Source organism: Diaphorina citri, unplaced genomic scaffold (assembly GCF_000475195.1).
Source record: "Diaphorina citri unplaced genomic scaffold, Diaci psyllid genome assembly version 1.1 scaffold1991, whole genome shotgun sequence".
Classification (NCBI taxonomy): Eukaryota; Metazoa; Arthropoda; class Insecta; order Hemiptera; family Psyllidae; genus Diaphorina; species Diaphorina citri.
In genome coordinates, this window is record NW_007379417.1 from 34,506 (window position 1) to 53,498 (window position 18,993).

Sequence of the window (18,993 nt, forward strand, 5' to 3'; positions counted from 1 at the left end):
CCGAAAGTAAACTTTTGAACTTTGTGTTTGACTACGTAAACGGAACCCAATGTAACTCATAATCTCATAAATTGTTTTGCTAAGGGATTGTTTTTCCTGGGCAACGGGCAACTGACTTGAAAATCAAAGTTGCTTGTTCGAATAATTATTTCCAACAAAAACGTCAATTTAAAAAGCAAGTTTTACTTACAAGCCGCCTAGTTTGGTTACTCCACAACCAAGTTTGGGCCCTTCTTGTCCCATCCTCCCATCTAATAATTGTCCCCTCCCACAAAACATAGCTATTAGGTATATGAATCAAGTTGTGCTGAGAATTTTGAGTCTGCAACAATGGCAACATGCTTTAGGAGACAAAATAAATTAAATGACATTTGTTTCCTTTTCGATTTGTATTGTGAAATATATTTTGTAAGTAAAACATTTCCTTTATGTGTTTGTATCTGACAAAAATACCTTTTGTTTCTACTTTGTATTTTGTTCTTCATATAAGCCAGAATATTCTTCTCTTCTGATGAAAATGTCCAGTGTAAAGAATGGGCACCTTTGTCTTCCAATAATTGTAGGTTTTTTCCACCACATATAGGGACAACCACTGGATATTGCTAAGTCTAATGGGGTTCCACTTCCAGTCCCTTGGTGCAACAACTTTCCCTTGTCCTCACAGGACTGAGTACTCCTTGAATCAGCAATCACATATGATTAACCCTTCTAAGTACCAATCATACTGAGCCAGATCCACTTTACCCAATGTGTAGTATAATAATTAGAATCACAGGTAGCAAGTATTTCACATCACCATGGACATCAGGTTCTCAGGAGTTTTCTGATTCTTTGAAACTGTAACAAGAGAATATTGAGCAAATAAGTTAACATGCTACCCTGGCTTTTATTATTTCTTTTTACCACCTTGGAAAAAGACAAGGAAATCAAACTACCTAATACCTACCTAGTTTTTTTAATCAATAAATCAGGTAGGCAGTGGTGATTTGTTTTAAAACTACCAACTTGATCAAAGTAAATGACCAAGTTAATCTTTATTTACAACTTGATTTAAGGAGTGACAGCAGAACTTAACAGTAATATTTTTGTAGGTACCTACATTGCAGAAAAAAATAAATACCTTACAATAAAACTTATTTTATGATTTCAATCCCTGAATAGGTACCTACATTGCAGAAAAAAATAAATACCTTACAATAAAACTCATTTTATGATTTCAATCCCTGACAACTGACAAGCTATAGGTAATTAGTTACTTATGTAATAATAAATTAATAGTTATGAATTTAATGAGGATGAACACGTTACAATATACCTACCTTACCTCAGGTTCTAAAGAGGAAAAACTAGGTAACTGATTTAGGAGGCGGTAAGTAATGGTAATAGAACTAATACACACATAAAGGTACCTCAGATTACCTTATTTTATAATTATTAAAGTGAACGAAAAATTGGACATGAACGAAAAAATGGAAAAATATTAAAGTGAACATTGAACAATCGTTAATATTCTCATTCACAGACAAATAGACCCCACAATTGCACTCGTAACACTAAATAGTGGTCGTACCCGATTCCCTCTTCTCAACCCTAAATAATCAAGGGCATTCAAGGGTTGGGATTTGGGATTCAGAAGAGGGGAAGTGATGTAGTGATGTACACTCCATCCCGGGCACTTAGGGGCCCCACAAGAACATTTAGAGAGGCCCCTTGTCGCGACTTTCTCTCTTTAACCACTTGTGCTTTTATATCTCTATTTTATTTCATCCAACTGTGAGCAAATTTTCGTCAACACCAAAACGCTTCTACACACATTAGGTACATCTCACTTTTCCCCACGCCCCTGTCTATAATTTTGGATCGTCCGCCACTGGAAATCTTTTCAGAATTCAGAATTCCAGAAGAAAAAAATACATTACTTTCCTTCCTATAGGATAAGGAAGCTAATACGCGTAAAGCAACGTCCCACCGAACATTGGATCTTAGTCTTTGCGTCTCTTCTTATCATCGCGTCGCTCCCCATGTTGGGGACGTTTAGACGCGCGCTTAGCTTGCGTCAAGAACTGATCCAGTCCGAATGGATCTTCCTCCTCCTCAGGTTGCTTCTCAAACTGCACAGGACCAGAGCGACCCGCGCCACTACGATCTGTGCCACTGAACTCTTTGTCCGGAACAAACCTGAAATGAGAATTTTCATTTTATTTATTAGTTCAATTAACAATCTATGACAAACTGCAGTAGGTACTTACTTTCCGTATCCTCGTGGTAACTAGGTAAATGAGACACACAAGGAGAGAGGGGTTAACTCTGAATGACTAATGCTCCATTTTTTCTCAATTTTATCACAGAGAGTTTTCATTTTCAGTTAATCCGTAGTTTAAAAAATATTGGCCTGTATAAATCAAATAGGCGACGTCAAAGAAAACCCTTGACACTGTGTTAACTCTCAGTGGTAAGATTGGCCATAAGAGGGGTAAAAAAGCACTGCTTTCAAGTAAGATGAGCTAAAGATGTAGCAGATGTGAAGTCTCATAGGATCTCATCTGTTGAAAGAGTTGCCAATCATAAATTTGGTCGCACCCATGGAAAAAAGTCCAACAGTAAATTAATAAAAATAAATTATAAACTCTTTTTCTTAACCAATGGAAAAATAAAGGTGAAAAAAAAAAAAAAAATAAAATAAAAAATCTGGCTATCTTTCTATTGCCTACTTACTATCAATTATCAAACCTGGATAAACAAAGAACAATTTTTTTTCTTTCACAAAGTCCATTAAAAAAATCTCCACTCACCTGTTGGTCTTGATAATCTTATCCAAATCGTCTCCATAAAGGTCCTTGTCCAAATTCTTCGAGGGCCGATACAAATGCTGCCCCAGGCTGCTACCCTCTCTCCATGGCTTATCATAGACATTGTACGCCTCGTCGTCTCCATAGCCAGAGCCAATGCCCTTGCTAGTGTTGAACAGGCGCTGGTCAAACCCTGCCTCTCCAGCACCACCCATGTTAGTTTTGGCGGGCAGACCGAGGGCTATCTGTTCCGAAATGTCGCGCTCACGATCCCGCTGCAACTTGGACCTGAGGGAGAGAAGATGGATAAATAGGTAAAATAACCGCCTTGGGGATCTCATGAGGAGAATAGCATAGAATGTACTATGTTTATACTGTCAGCATAGGACTGAAAAGTCTCATTACTCATGGATAAATAGGATAAAAAGGTTAAATACCTGGATCGATGGTGAAGCAATTTAATTGGGATTGGCACTTGTCCCAATTACTTCCTTAATCCAAAAGTTCTACTTGTTCAAGTTAAATCAAGTTTAAACTTTTCATTTAAACATGCCTCGGTGGCGTAGTGGTCAAGACGCTCGCTTGGTAGACAGGAGGGCGTGGGTTCGATCCCAGGCGAGGCATGGAATTTTATCCTCATTTATTTGAGAATTTGACCACATGATAATGGAGCTCTAAAGGTTAGGGGATAGAGAACGCCTAAGGCGTTAACCTCGCCTAGTGGTTACCTTCCACTCAAGAGTCTATTATTATTATCATCATCATCTGATGAGGGACATACTATGGGATGGCCATGCTACGACACAGATGAGTCTAGTGTAGCAGTTGTTTCATTGCTACGAAATAAAAATGGCAGTGAAAAATCATGTTTTTAAAATTCACATTAAGAGCCTAGTCATAAGTAAATCTAAAGGTGTGTCCAAACATAGTCGACCGGCCGTCGATCCACGAGGTAAATCTATGTTGTCGAGGCAGTGTGGACGGTTTCAGTCGACATCGATCGACGGCCGGTCAACTATGAGTGAGCATACCTTAAGAGACCAAGCCACTTACCTCTTATCAGGCGCCGCTCTAGCCAGGTTCCTATCACGGGCGCGGTCCTTATGTCGTTCATATCGCATCTGATCTCTCTCCCTCGCCTCTTCTCCCTCCCCTCCTCCCGTGGCAGGTCTGAGCCCCGCCCTCTCTTCTCGCGCCTTCTGAGCCAGGGCTCTCAGGTTCTCCTCCTTCTTCTCCTTCTCCTTGGCTGCTAGCTTCTTCTCCAACTGAGCTCGCATCTCCACGTTCTCACGAGCCTGAGGAAATGAAACGAATGAGAAATTAGATACAATATATTTATTTAATGTTTATCAGTTTTACAACACTGATAGCCGATTTCACCAAACTTCAATCAAGCCTTAATTGAATCATTAAGCACTGATGGGGAATTAAAGTTGAAAATTTCATTTAAATAAATAAAGTGTTTCACCGCCGTTTTTATTTCGTAGCAATGAAACAACTGCTACATTAGACACTTGTGGTCTGTGTCGTAGCATGGGTAGTGGTTTCAAACACGTACTTAAATCTAGGAGGTTCCATAGGATCCTTTTGTACTTCTACCATACGGATAACTCTCTGCTTGGCTCCAGAGTTGAAGGCAGCACCTTGCTGGGAAGGGGTGTATCGGATGTATTCTGCAGGTGCCTGGAATGTACAAAACGTAGGTACTTTGCTAAATAAGAAGTCACAAAGGAAAAGGGACCCAAAGGTACAACTGAAAGAAGAAGAAGAAGAAGAAGAAGAAGAAGAAGAAGAAGAAGAAGAAGAAGAAGAAGAAGAAGAAGAAGAAGAAGAAGTACAAGAAGAAGAAGAAGAAGAAGAAGAAGAAGAAGAAGAAGAAGAAGAAGAAGAAGAAGAAGAAGAAGAAGAAGAAGAAGTACTCAAAGCAAAGGTGACAATTTAAACCCGAAACTGTCAGCCTATTTAACTTCGAAGCTAGTGCAACTGCCTTGTTGGTGCTAGGTAGCAAGTTTGATCACCTACTGCCTGGGGCAAACTTCATCCCAAACAAATAAGGTTCAATCTCAAAACAGTGTTTGCTTTCTTCAACAGTGTCCTCTTTCCCTCTTTGATTTAGGACTAAGACCTTTATTGTTACAATTTCCTCTATCATTTTTTAAACTACTTTATAGAGTTTTTCCTATAGTGGATTTCTACTATAGATTCATCTTTCTCTTTCTCATCATCATCATAGAGTCATCTTTCTCGCTTTGATTTTGGGATAAGACCTTCACTGTCACAGTTCCCTATATCACTTTTTTTTTTTTGCACAAAGATTTGAGCAAATAATTAAAAACGGCATGTTGATTTTACCATAGCATAAGGGAGTTATGACATCTCCACCAAAAAATCAGTGGAGATGTCAGAATTCCCAATATCGCCCGAGTGAAACACAATTCTTGATCAAATTCTTAACTACAGATGATGAGAAAACAATATGTAATTTAAATAATTGATAACATTTGAAAAATGTGTTAGAAAGTAAAATAAGATTCGAAGGGTTTTTCTTCTTCTAGACGTGACGTGTCTATCCGGTTTAGATGTTCACTTTCCTTTAATTGTAAAATCTCTCAAGAACGCGAGAGAAGGAAGACAGAGTAGGAGAAAGCTAAACAGTACAAAAGCACTCACCTTTCGATCAGCCACATACAGTGACTCAGCGAGCTTAGCAAAGTTCTCATTGATATGCGTCTGTTGTAAGCCACGCCCATCAGCCGCCAATCTCTTATCCAGAGGTATCGTGTAACCCTTGGCATTCTTCCAGTTGGATATACAGGGTGGTATCTTCCATTCCTTCTGATCCTTGACAGAAACTTTACGAGTGGGGGAGTGAAGCACAGGGGCAGGCGGGCTTGGCGGGCCACGAGGTATTTTGGTGTTGATCCTGAAGACAAGAAAGAAAAAATTGATTATAATAGGCGTAGGATCATTAGGATATTAAGGGGTAGGACTAAGGCCGGGGGCCACAATGTGAGTTTAAATTAAACGCGGTCAGATTGGCTGAAATTTTGGAATATTTTTGAAATCACTTAATCAGATTACTTAATCCGAGGTTAATCCAAATATGCTCACTTGTGGCCGCGGCCATTGAAGGTACCTGGAAATTGTTACCTAAAAATGTCGACCCCCACTTGAGTGGGAAAAGGTAAAGAAGAAGAAAGATCATTACGATGTTATAAAATTATAAATCATCAAATTTCAGACGTTAGGTCGCAGGGTTGATATCCACCTGGACCAAAAGTTATCCTAAAGAGATAAAGGTCCGTTCTTGGAACGGCTGGCTTTCTCCTATCCTGTCCTAATTCTCTTCGATTTTGGGATGATAAGACCACTGTTGTTAGAGTTTCCTCTAGAAAAAAATGAGGTCTAAAAAGACGAAGTAAAAAAAAAAAAAAATAATAATAAAATAAAAAAATAATAAAAAAAAAACATATGTGTGAAGTGAGCACAATTTTCGAACAACTCGAAAATTATTTGTGTGCCAGCTTCTCACTTTACCAATTTTGCGCGAAAATTTGAATTTTAAAAATTTTAAATACTTTTCAAATGCAAAATTGCAAAAAGCAAAAAGGACTGGAAACTGGAAACTCTGGAAAGAGGTGTGATTGTGTGAAACATTGGGAGGAAGCTTGTGAAGTTTGATTTCTTTTCCTAGAAACCTTATTCAGAAGCTGTTCTTCAGTGTAAAGTACTTTCTCAAGTTCTATATCTTCAGGAGCCCACAGAGTAAAAACAGGTACTTACCTTGTACTGAACTAAGTTCTTAAATTTTGAAGTTGCAAGGTGAGATCTAACTTTACTCATTAGATACTTACTACTTGTAATCAAACTAATTACTATGATCTATTAATCTAACAAGTTCAAATCAACACTTCTGTCAGCTTGTATCCATTAGAAATCCATCATGTTCTCAGTCATCAGACCTAGCTGTAAGTGTCTATCACAAACATTGATAAAGACCAACCTCACACCCAGAAGACATCTACCATTGATTTCCCTAGCAGTAAACTATCTAACTTTACTCATTAGATACTTACTACTTGTAATCAAACTAATTACTATGATCTATTAATCTACCAAGTTCAAATCAACACTTCTGTCAGCTTGTATCCATTAGAAATCCATCATGTTCTCAGTCATCAGATCTAGCTGTAAGTGTCTATCACAAACATTGATAAAGACCAACCTCACACCCAGAAGACATCTACCATTGATTTCCCTAGCAGTAAACTATTCATCCAAAAAGGAATCAAATGATAAACCCAGCACACCTGGCAGTTTTGAGGCAATCAAAAATACATCATCAACAATCATATTTGATGTAGATGAAGAGAGACAACTGGCCAGAGATAACCCTGATTATGTGAGACTTTATCAGCAACCAGAAGAACTGGTAGATGAGTTTGAGGACATAAATCTTGAAAGTAAGTATGGAGTTGTGAAATAAAAAGATGGATAAGAGGAAGGGAGATATATCTCTTTTTAGATTCTGGGTCAAAAGCATTAGAAAGTCACCCTTTTTTTGTAAAAGAAGGAAAAAGAAAGTAAAAAATCAATATTTTTGCTTGATGATTCAATAGTGTCTAATAGCCAGGATGTAGTATTTTTTGTTTTCAGCTTTATTCAGGATACCCCTTCATATGACCTACAACTTACATAATTATTGTAACCATTTCATTTCAGGAGGAATTACTGGTGTGTATGATGTTGAAGATCTTGTAGATGTTTTGAACAAGCAAAGGGCAGTAGATCTGTGTGTTATCTCAATACCTCCAGAACATAGATATGTTGATTTCATTGTGATAGTCACTGGTAAATCATACAAACACATGCTGTCCATGGCAACATTTGTGCGGAGAGTATTCAAGAAGAAGTATGATCCAGAACGAGGAGATAAACCACCAAGAATTGAAGGAGAAGAATCAGATGATTGGATAGCTTTAGATTTAGGTAAATAATTTTCAAAGTTGAATCAGAATCCTGCCACATTTTACAGCAGGGGAATAACTAGTTCCTAAGAAATGATTTGTAACATATATTCAGCATAAAAAATGGCTGTGGTTTTACCATTTTCTAATGTAGATCCTGATCTCATTTTATAAATTTTCCTTCTTCTGTTGCTGTTTGTATTATTCCTATTGAACAGACAACCCCTACCAGACACTCAAGACAGATTTCTTGTTTTGTCTTTTTTTTTTTTTTCACTTTATACAGTGACATATCTCACCTGTTTATCTGCACATCTGACAGGCATGGCTGCAGATATTTTACTATTGGTCAACTTCTCCAGGGCAAGTCGTGTCTTCTCTGTTATATCCTTGATGGTGTCTTCGTCAGGTTTCTGTAGTGAAGGGTCATCCAGTGTCAGCTCAGTTTGCATCATGTCACTCAGCTTTGTGTAGATTATCTGCATGGAAAAAACAGAAATGAAAAACACAATTTACTTACATGGTATTTTTTTCCCCCCTCATTCTCTGACCTGATACCTACCTCCCAAGTAACACAGGTCAGAAGATTCTTAGTCAGATTTTTTGAGACAGTAAATAAATAATAATTCAGGCAGCTCTTTGAGGTTAAAGTTAATACAAATTAAGCAATCTGATTACGGTTGTGATTGTTACGAACAAACCATTCATATATTGCAGAAATCTCACCTTGTTCTTTCCATGGCCTTGTCTAGCAAGTACATCATATTTGACCTTCCCCTCTGAGTCCAATGTCACAGCCAATGCATTGCTTGTACTCTCCTGCCCCTTCTTCCCCATACTGAGAGGGTACTGGGCAACATGGATCTCAGGAAAGGCTCCTCCATCCCCAAAGTCCTGGAATAGAAATCAGGCAAGACATTCTATGATACACAAGGATTGTTTAAATTTGATGAAAACAATATTGGAGATGTCAAATCACCATGCAGTATGTATACCAAAATGTATAAAAACACCTAAAATTATCTAATACAAAAGGAATAGAGACTTGTTTTCATTGTTGCTTGTAGTAAAAAAGGCAACTTTTCACAGCTTTTTTTACCCTTTTTATTTTGAAATAGGTTTCAAGTCTATTTGATAGAAACCACTCTTGGATACATATCCATGGAGAAATTAGCAATAAAATGGGAGCTCACATCTTCCGAGCGAGGGATCCAGCCTCTCCTCTGGCCATAGGGTGGAGCAGTAGGCATTGCGAGCACAACAGATGTTGATACTGTTGCCGCTTCATCAGCTGCTTCTTCATCTCGGTCCCAGGATGACTGTGATGGGGCGGGTAGAATCCTGGAAACCAAGAGAATGTTATTTGTAGTTATGATGCACTCCATGTAGAAAATTCACATGTCTCACCAATCCTACAGAGCTGACCTTATATGACCAACACAAAGGAGGTAGAAATATTCCTTTCTCTACTCACTGAAGGCACAGAAGATGGAGATGACTGACGGACTGGACTCACTACACCATAAGATGGTAAAGAATACCTCGGGCATTAACTTTGCCTGGCGGTTACCTTCCACTCAAGTCTATTAGGTATTAGGTATTATTATTCTAATGGTCACACACTGACCATGCTGATTTTCATTTAACCTCAGGTGATTCTAAAAGTTCTAGATTAGAGAAGCAGTCAAGGTACTTACGAAGAAAGGGACATGTTGGATTGTAGCAGTAGCAGCACTGCTACAACAGGAGAACTATGGTGGTATCACACAGCAATCTTATTTGAATTAGTGAGTGACACCTGAGCATTGGTTTCTTTTAAAAACGGCAATTTTCCATTGTAGAAGGGGAAAAGGAATCAAATGTAATTAATTTTCATTAATAAATTACCTACAAATTAATTTTATTCACTCCTTTTTTCCAAAAAATCCAAAAGTTAACCCTTAAGTTCATACCGTATCACATATGATACATGAACTTCTCGGTACCACTGCTGCGATCTGTTAGACTTTTTTTGAAATTGTAAAAGAAGGAAAAAAAATCAATATTTTTGCTTGATGATTCAATAGTGTCTAATAGCCAGGATGTAGTATTTTTTGTTTTCAGCTTTATTCAGGATACCCTTTTTTTAAGAGGTTTGACAGAGGGAACTGTAACTGCTATGGTCTTATCGTCCCGAAATCAAAGAGAGAAGGCCCTTTTTTTGTAAAAGAAGGAAAAAGAAAGTAAAAAATCAATATTTTTGCTTGATGATTCAATAGTGTCTAATAGCCAGGATGTAGTATTTTTTGTTTTCAGCTTTATTCAGGATACCCCTTCATATGACCTACAACTTACATAATTATTGTAACCATTTCATTTCAGGAGGAATTACTGGTGTGTATGATGTTGAAGATCTTGTAGATGTTTTGAACAAGCAAAGGGCAGTAGATCTGTGTGTTATCTCAATACCTCCAGAACATAGATATGTTGATTTCATTGTGATAGTCACTGGTAAATCATACAAACACATGCTGTCCCTGGCAACATTTGTGCGGAGAGTATTCAAGAAGAAGTATGATCCCGAACGAGGAGATAAACCACCAAGAATTGAAGGAGAAGAATCAGATGATTGGATAGCTTTAGATTTAGGTAAATAATTTTCAAAGTTGAATCAGAATCCTGCCACATTTTACAGCAGGGGAATAACTAGTTCCTAAGAAATGATTTGTAACATATATTCAGCATAAAAAATGGCTGTGGTTTTACCATTTTCTAATGTAGATCCTGATCTCATTTTATAAATTTTCCTTCTTCTGTTGCTGTTTGTATTATTCCTATTGAACAGACAACCCCTACCAGACACTCAAGACAGATTTCTTGTTTTGTCATTTAATTTATACCTTGAGGTCTTCTCTGGTTTAGACATCATCTGGAAATCTGGGTGCATGGTAGTAAAGTGTTTGTGTTTAATTTCACTTTCATTTCTTGGTTTGTATAAGCCTCTTTAATATTTTCACCGGGACATTCATTTTCAATCTCATCCCATTTCCTCAGGTAACATAGCACTGCACATCTTCTCAAGTCGAGCGCGAGCAAAGTACGATTTGGAAAGTCTATGGTGCCTTGGCCGCGAGTTAGATGCTAGATCTAATGAAGAAGATGATTTGATATCCGTGCTAAGAAGTCATTCATTCAGTTTGGATGATCTCAAGGCTATGGATGAACCAGACACCGACATCCCAGATGATAAAAAGTGAAACCAACCTGTGGTGTAGTGGTTAGCGTGATGGACTTCGGATCTGATGGTTCTAGTCCAAGTCAAGTCATAAAACTTATCGAGGTGTGGGAAAAATGTTTGTGGTAAACATTAAAGTATGTTCTTTTAGATAAAAAGTGAGGAAAATGGGTTCCCCCTAGATAAAGGGGATATAATGAAAGACTGGACTGATAACTTTTAAAAAGTAAAAACCAGATGAAGTGTAAATTCCTGTGTGACAGAAAAAGGAAAAATAAACATCAAGACACCGACATCCCAGAAGATAAAAAGTGAAACCAACTTGTGGTGTAGTGGTTAGCGTGTTGGACTTCGGATCTGATGGTTCTAGTCCAAGTCAAGTCATAAAACTTATCGAGGTGTGGGAAAAACGTTTGTGGTAAACATTAAAGTATGTTCTTTAAGATAAAAAGTGAGGAAAATGGGTTCCCCCCCTAGATAAAGGGGATAGAATGAAAGACTGGACTGATAACTTTTAAAAAGTAAAAACCAGATGAAGTGTAAATTCCTGTGTGACAGAAAAAGGAAAAATAAACATCTCACCTTTTTACATGGGTAAAAAATACGTTGTGTTTATTTTCGAAAAAATATTTCACTTACAATTTAGGTATTCTTTTCAAAATCCAACTTACTTTCTAATAATTTGAAAAAGAAGGAAAAAAAAAAAAAAAAAAAAAAAAAAAAAAAAAAATACAGGACATTCTTGAGGAGGAAATACTATCTAGTTAACAAACATCTTTTAATTACAGCCAAAAACGTAAAAATTAACGGAAATGAAAACCAAAAATAATTTTGAGCCCGAATATTATTGATCCACTTTTGTATTTAGGCTTAGGAATTGGCATAAATAGTGCGCGGGCAAATGCCTGCATACTTGTAAAGGTCAACCTTCTTTAGCCTTGAGATGACAGTGGGCATTTCAACTTAAAATCAGTAACTAACAAAAACTATTTTGTCAAGTCCATTTGTCAGAACACGAGACAAAAAATTAAATGAAACCAAAACAATACATCTTTTTTTATTTTGTACCTTACAGTAAGATGCAAAATTGCCACAGAAAAATTGACTTGAAATACTAATTGGGGGAAAAAAAATATCAATACTTTGAATCCCAAAAATAAACTAGAAATAAACTAAATAAATAAATTACTCTTACAAGTCAGAAAAAAGAGAACTCATTTTAAGCTGACTTTTTCCTTTTATTTTAAAATCGGATTACTAATACCAAAGCTCCAATTAATTATGAAGTAGACAAGTAATATTCTTCAGAGTTCAAAGAATAATGATACACAATGCTACTTTCATGCTTATACTACTAATATTTGTTACAGATACGTCTCCAGAGGTGGATATCAAAATCCAATCCAAACAACATGCAGAATTTCAAATGGGTGTTCTTTTCCCTTCAAAAAATTAATGTTCTTTTTGTGATACAACAGAGATAATTTAAAGGATATACAACATTATAGATGCACCTTGGAAATAATCTGTGGGCTTAGGTGGCATATCTGTTATGTGAACTGTAGACGTATTTCAACACAGTTAATTTATTTCTGCCACGAAGTTCCATCAAGCTGTAGAACTTATAAACACCAAATATTAATGCACCCAACATTCAAAATTTCAGGATATGTACCTATGTATGTATGTACTTGATTGAACGAATTTGTAGTTAATCCACCACTGATTGAGACTTTCAAGGAGGAGAGAGGAAGAGATGTAAGAGGAGGAGAACAAAGACTGAATGCTCTATTAAAAGACGATAATGAAGACGAAAATAAAGGAGAAAAATCTCAAGAGAAAATGTCGACATGAAGGAAAATGAAAGATGACGAACAAAGAATAGAAAGAACCAGGAGAGAAAGTATAAAGAATAGAATAGAATAGGGAGGGGTGATGAATATTATGAAGTATGATGGTCGAAGAATAGAACACTGAAGGGAGTGGGAGTGAGGATGACGTATTGTTTCCTAATTGAGAAGAAAGAAATGAAAAAAAAAAAAAAAAAAAAAAAAATTCTTTTGGGGTTTTTAAAAAAAATTAAATAGGGGGGGGGGAAAGAAAAAAAAAAAAAGAATTCCTTGTGAGTTATTAAAAAAAGTTAACTAGGAGGAGGAGAAAGAGGAGGGGGATAAGAAGAGAAGTTGACAAAAGGAACAATAGAGGACAGAAATTGTTTTTTTAAAGGCACCATGCTTCTTATTGCATACGAGAGGACAAAACAGTGTTGTTACGCTCGAGACTTGCAATTGTCGTACCAAACTGTTGAAAATGTCTTATTTTACACAAAATAGTCGTACACTTACATTTTGCATATCTTCATCTTTTTGAAGGGGAAACATAGGACAACTCTTGATAGCACATAAGCACACCTACCTTTACCTTTAGATTGCGAGTTCGATTCCCGCCTTAGAAGGAATTTGTCCGACAAAACAAGGAGACCTTTCTCACGAGCAAATAAAACGACATTGACAAGGTGTCTATTAAATCTTTCTGTATCTCATCCTAATGTATCCAGAAGGGACATGGCTTATTGAATCACCCTGTATCTCATCTAATATACCTGTCCAATATCCAAGAGGGGCGAATTTCCAAACACCCTGTATCTTATCCTCGTCTAGAATTGGTGGGGGACTTAATTGATAAAGAAAGAGGAACGAATATCACTAGGAGGGGCATACAAGTAGACTTAACGTTATCACATAGACTATACCTATACACTATGTGTTACGTCTAAAAAGACTGATAATGACTCAGAATCAGAACTGTGAAGGTAATAAATTAATGAATCTTTTCATTAGGACAATGATCGACTTTTAGTGGGGAAAAAGGGTCTCTTAACAATTTCACCATTTTTTTTTTCTTTTTTTACTGGAATATTAACAATTTTATCCTTTGATTTTACTGGATTACGCCCATCGCTAGAAAGAATCGGGACAGTAATCGACGCTAATAAGTATACACTGTATATTTCCGTGTCCAATGGGTATACAACTATACACTGATGTAGAGAGAATGAGAGGGGAGAAGGGGAGAGAAGGTATAAAGAAGGAGAAGGAAAGATAAGGATAGAGGGGGCTATGATAGTATCAGATAGCGTGATAGAGGGGATTCAGATAAGGCGATAGACAATACAGGTAATAGGTATACTGGTGTAGAGAGAAAAGGCAGAGGGCACCCAAAGAGGAAAGGATAGGGTGGGCTGACCTCGCGAGACATTTACATGCTCAAATAACCACGGGCGGCCGAGCGGCGGCGTCCAATGACATAGGCGGCAAGGACCGCGATTACCAGAGCCGCCAATGAGAGTCCGACCAGAATGGGGATGTAGTCTGGGGTACCTGCCGAATCGGCGGCACAGTTCACGGCTGAAAATAAATGGAAATTCAATCAGAATTATATATTCTATTCTACCTACATGATGAATTGAAACCGGTTAAAATATCACTTATGTTTGATGTTGTGTTGTTGTTGTTGTTGTTGTAGCAGTGTAGCTGCACCAATAGGGGTTGATGGTCTCTAGCCAAGATTACTTGGCCCGTCCCGAACCGTGTAGCAGTGTAGCTGCACCAATAGGGGTTGATGGTCTCTAGCCAAGATTACTTGGCCCGTCCCGAACCGCAGTCAATAATCATGAGGACCTGATCTTTTCCTTTGAAGCGTGATAAACCCTTTGGAACCTCCAAAGATTGTCAGGCTGCTTAGGATTAGGCTACTCTGAGTCCCACAGGAAGACACTGGTCTGCTCCTTGTTTGAGGTCCCCCAGCCAGACATATTATTATCACTCATGTCAAAATTGCCGCTGGCCGTATCAAACGCTGACGCTTGACAAAATCTCAAGATAATCCCCATCCGGATATTCGGAGGGGCTGGTTTCGAATCCCAACCGGGCGAAAAAATTTTGATCAAACTTTTCACAAAAAACAACACAGATATTTCCACTCATTTCCCGATTTTGAAAATTTGGACCGATTGCAATACTCATTACTAGTATATCTTCGCTATAACTAGTAATAGAAAGCAAAAAAGTGACTTACCGGTATCGAACTTGTTCTCCTCAACATGGGCAAAGGCTTGGAATTGAACCTGGCTCAACAGCAGATCGTCGGCGGGCGTGGCGTTCTTGTTCTGGGCGGAATTAGCCAGGGTGAAGTTGACTCCAGCGCGGCACAGATAGCTCTGGTGCAGGGGGATAGCGTCTGACTTGTTCAGAGAGGACAGCTCGAAGCTGGTGGCGTTGGGAGCTGGAGGGAGAAAAATAAATAAAGGTAAGATAGGAGGTATAAATTACCAAGGCCGCCATCAATATTTTTTTTTCGTCCTTAAAAGGCTTGTTAACCTAACAGCCTGTTAAGGTCCATTTGATTTCCATAGGCTTAACAGGGCTGATAAGCTAACAGGCTGTTACACAAGGTTCACACTGCACAGTTTTTTACTGCGACGTTTTTTTACTGTCCCGTTTTTTTACTGGGACAGATTTTATTTTTCAAGTGGCGCATGCATTTAAATTGATGTGTTCACATTAACCAACGTTTACTGTCCAACAGTAAAAAAACCGTCGAACAGTAATTTGTACTGTCCTCTTGTCACTAGAATCTGTTCTGCCGTTCAACAGTAAAAAACCGTTGATGATTCAGTGGCGCTTGTAATTGAATGAGCGTGTTCACACTTGAACGCTCTGAACGTTGTCCGTCCGCTTTTTTTCTTGTCTCAACAGGTCTCAGTTCAAGTGGTAATCAACTGAACGGGACGTTTTTTTACTGTCTAGTGTGAACTCAACGGAACGGAACAGTTTTTTTACTGTCCAACAGTAAAAAAACGTCGCAGTTTTTTTACTGTGCAGTGTGAACCTAGTGTTACGCTGTTAGAAGCTAAAAAGAAGGTTGGTAAAACCCACCCCAGAGTTTACAAGCTCATGTGATAGTGTTTGGCAAACCTCTAAGAAAGCTTAAAAATTCTGCCATGTTGACTAGGTTAATAAACACATTACCAATTTTCAACTTTTTAGCTCACCATTCGGCATTTAAGGTTAAATTCCTCTCGGTCTTCCCCAAGCCCAAAAAGAGAACGGTAAAAGCTAACTACTAAGAACATAGTGGTAAACCGCACACCTAACAACTTCTTGGAACATCTAACAAGATCTTGTAAAATTTCCTAGATGCCATTTTCAAACCTCAACTACGTTAAGAACGTTCATAGCTATCCGTCGTAGTTAGAAGTTAACGAAGTTGGAAGATAGGGTTCTGCCTACCCTAGGCACTCATTTCCTGGGCGATTAGAGAGAAGTTAATTACTCAAGGGAACGAGCAAGGCTTCCTCGCAAAAGAATTATTATTTGTAAGGAAAAAGCTTGAGCGGAGGAAGAAAAAGCCACAAGATTAGAAATAAGTAGAACGGTGGCGGTGGGAAGAAGGATAAGGGAACGAGCAAGGCTTCCTCGCAAAAGGATTATTATTTGTAAGGAAAAAGCTTGAGCGGAGGAAGAAAAAGCCACAAGATTAGAAATAAGTAGAACGGTGGCGGTGGGAAGAAGGAAGGGGGTTTGAGAAGGATTAAGCTATTTCTGGCATCCTTTGGAAGTGTGTGGGAGACGGAAGGGGAGAAGATCACATTGAAACAGAATAAATAGTGAAGAGGTCGAGAGGAGGAAGAGAAGAAGAAGGAGAAAGGAAGGAGAAAACGAGGAAGAGAAGAGGAAAAGGAAGGAGGACGAGAAGAAGAAGAAAACGGAGAAGGAAGAGAACGAAAAGTTGAAGGAGAGAAAAAGGAAAAGGAAATGGTGGAGAAAAAGGAAGAGATGGTACCACGAACAAGACGTTAAAGGGAATCTAAAACGGCGAGAAAGAGGGATAGAAAAGGACGTAGAAAAGAGGAGTGGGAGAAGTAGAACAATGAAGGAGCAGGAAGAGGGAAGAGAAATGTAGTGGGAGGCAGGGATGGATGGTTTGGATGGTATTCACAAAGGCAACGGACAAGACAGTATTGTTTTTCGAGAAGGAATAATTTATGCAGTACCAGGGCTGGATATGAAACTAAAGAATACAATGGGGCTCAAGATAAGGGTCGTATTAGGGCCCGTTCCCGCTTGTCGTTCGGAAAAAAATCGTGTCGTGTGCAATGACTCATTAAGGACATTTTTTGTCGCTCGTTCGGAAAAGAATCGTGTCGTGTGTAGTGGGACACTCTCACTAAAATTACTTTGTCTACAGGACATTCGGAAAAAATCGGATGCTCACGGTAAGTGAGAACTTTGGAGGAAGCAATAAGAAGTGCCAGCAACAACTCATCTTCTTCCCTTTCATTTGGGGGAGCATCTTGTGTGCTACTACCATAATAGTCTGCGGGGGGACAAAGGGACTTAGGCCCGTTCCCGCTTGTCATTGGGAAAAAAATCGTGTCGTGTGCAATGACTCATTGGGAAAAAAATCGTGTCGTGTGCAATGACTCATTAAGGACATTTTTTGTCGCTCGTTCGGAAAAAAATCGTGTCGTGTGTAGTGGGACACTCTCACTCTCACTAAAATTACTTTGTCTACAGGACATTCGGAAAAAATCGGATGCTCACGATAAGTGAGAACTTTGGAGGAAGCAATAAGAAGTTCCAGCAACAACTCATCTTCTTCCCTTTCATTTGGGGGAGCATCTTGTGTGCTACTACCATAATAGTCTGCGGGGGGACAAAGGGACTTTCCTGTCTTGTCCCCGGACCGTACAAACTACCTACTCTATTATGTAAATTCACTTAATTCTATTCTATTCAGATTTGCCGTGGAAACAATGCGCTATTCTCCTCCCGTACGGTTTCGCCAAAAACTGTCAGCTGTCATAAATTATGCATTTTTTTTTTTTACATCTAGGTAGGTATGATTCATGGATATAATATTACAGTTTTCAGCATACATGGTGTTTACTGTTTCTCGTTAGATGCTCCATAGAAATTTTGCATGAAAAAAACCATGTAAAAATGAGAATCATCTTGATGGAAGACTCAGTAACTTTGTGAAGTTCCATACGAATAAATTGTAAAAGAAATAACTAATAAGTCATTAGTCATTTCTATTAAAATTTATTAAAATGAGAATCGTTTCATGGTTTGCCAGGGTTGGAAAAAATAAGAAGAAAAATGGTCTTCATTTTTTTCACGAACTTTATCCGATGCTGTTCAAAGGTTACAACTTACAACTCAGATTTCATATCGGGGACAAGCAGATTTTAAACACCCTGTATAATTTACTACGCTACATATCAGCTAATTCTCCTATGGCATGCAGTACAGATTCTCATATGAATTTTATATAGTTTCGCCTCACACATGCATTTTTTTTCCCACACATCAAATTTTTTCTCCCTCTTTTTACTTTTTTTTGTTATTAATATTTAATGCAAATAATATGCAAAGAAAGGAAAAAGCAAATAATAAATTAAATAATGGAGCAGTTGAAAATGGGTAAAAATTATAAATAAATGGTCGATTCCCGGATCGGCTAATCACTAGTGAGCCCCAGTAGCTAAGGATTGCTAAGGCTATCTATCTCGAAGTGCTACCCGGCGCACGGTCGTTATCTCTCGGATTACAACAACAAAACACACGTCCCTCCCTTATCAGACCTAGAGAACATGTCAGGACCGTGTTCATGCTTGTTCACATGTGTCGCAGTTGTTTCATTGCTATGAAATAAAAACGGCAATGGAACACTCATCTTGGGGGGGAAACAAAATCAATATCTATCGGTTTACGCGTAGTATCTACTTGGTACCTATATTAAATACCCTATGTTACTTTCCCAACCCAACGCTCCAAACCACCGGCACCGGACCTCAGGCTTGGGACCAACTCAGTGAAACTTGGTAGTTAAACCGTTTGGACTAGGCAATCTGATGGTTTAGCTTAAACAAACAGTGTGACTTTTATTCTCTTTAGTTCTCAACTGTTAAGGGTGGATTTCACCAATATTTTTGTAGCCCATAGAAGGCCTGTTAAGC

General features: G+C 38.2%; 3 protein-coding genes and 1 long non-coding RNA gene across 5 annotated transcripts; 2 read left to right on the forward strand and 2 right to left on the reverse strand.

The window, feature by feature from the left end:
- Positions 1 to 1,418: 1,418 nt before the first annotated feature.
- Positions 1,419 to 9,685, reverse strand: LOC103517841 (puff-specific protein Bx42). Its single transcript, XM_017447599.2, has 8 exons — positions 9,454 to 9,685; positions 8,950 to 9,097; positions 8,483 to 8,650; positions 8,056 to 8,235; positions 5,460 to 5,759; positions 3,843 to 4,084; positions 2,793 to 3,077; positions 1,419 to 2,178 (listed from the first exon to the last, which is right to left on the reverse strand). Exons 1-8 carry the CDS (start codon positions 9,465 to 9,467, stop codon positions 1,983 to 1,985), a joined length of 1,533 nt encoding a protein of 510 aa, XP_017303088.1. The 5' UTR covers positions 9,468 to 9,685; the 3' UTR covers positions 1,419 to 1,982.
- On the forward strand, positions 6,354 to 7,023 carry LOC113470988. The gene is made up of 2 exons (XR_003393857.1): positions 6,354 to 6,564; positions 6,965 to 7,023. It is a non-coding gene; the product is annotated as an uncharacterized LOC113470988 (long non-coding RNA).
- Positions 9,686 to 10,059: 374 nt separating the features above from the next.
- Positions 10,060 to 11,143, forward strand: LOC103517842 (mitochondrial assembly of ribosomal large subunit protein 1). The gene is made up of 2 exons (XM_026829808.1): positions 10,060 to 10,384; positions 10,790 to 11,143. The coding sequence occupies exons 1-2, from the start codon at positions 10,075 to 10,077 to the stop codon at positions 10,990 to 10,992; spliced, it is 513 nt and encodes a 170-aa protein (XP_026685609.1). The 5' UTR covers positions 10,060 to 10,074; the 3' UTR covers positions 10,993 to 11,143.
- Positions 11,144 to 13,135: 1,992 nt separating this feature from the next.
- LOC103517843 (lysosome-associated membrane glycoprotein 1) lies at positions 13,136 to 16,048 on the reverse strand. 2 transcript variants are annotated; one of them, XM_008482892.2, is made up of 3 exons: positions 16,024 to 16,048; positions 15,048 to 15,254; positions 13,136 to 14,377 (listed from the first exon to the last, which is right to left on the reverse strand). In XM_008482892.2, exons 1-3 carry the CDS (start codon positions 16,031 to 16,033, stop codon positions 14,229 to 14,231), a joined length of 366 nt encoding a protein of 121 aa, XP_008481114.1. In that variant the 5' UTR covers positions 16,034 to 16,048; the 3' UTR covers positions 13,136 to 14,228. The 2 variants fall into 2 exon arrangements, with proteins under 2 accessions (XP_008481114.1, XP_026685610.1); XM_026829809.1 differs by lacking the exon at positions 16,024 to 16,048 and adding an exon at positions 15,947 to 15,989.
- Positions 16,049 to 18,993: the final 2,945 nt, after the last annotated feature.

Coding starts and splice junctions, on each gene's coding strand:
- LOC103517841 (XM_017447599.2), bottom strand. Junction 8,236..8,482: donor AAGGCCATGGAAAGAACAAG/GTGAGATTTCTG, acceptor TTTTCCATGCAG/ATAATCTACACAAAGCTGAG. Junction 5,760..8,055: donor TCAGATGTGCAGATAAACAG/GTGAGATATGTC, acceptor CCTTAATATCCT/AATGATCCTACGCCTATTAT.
- LOC103517842 (XM_026829808.1), top strand. CDS start 10,075: ATGACCTACAACTTACATAATTATTGTAACCATTTCATTTCAGGAGGA. Junction 10,385..10,789: donor TTGGATAGCTTTAGATTTAG/GTAAATAATTTT, acceptor CCATTTCCTCAG/GTAACATAGCACTGCACATC.
- LOC103517843 (XM_026829809.1), bottom strand. CDS start 15,974: ATGGCAGAATTTTTAAGCTTTCTTAGAG. Junction 15,255..15,946: donor ATTTTTAAGCTTTCTTAGAG/GTTTGCCAAACA, acceptor TTCTCCCTCCAG/CTCCCAACGCCACCAGCTTC. Junction 14,378..15,047: donor GGAGAACAAGTTCGATACCG/GTAAGTCACTTT, acceptor ATTTATTTTCAG/CCGTGAACTGTGCCGCCGAT.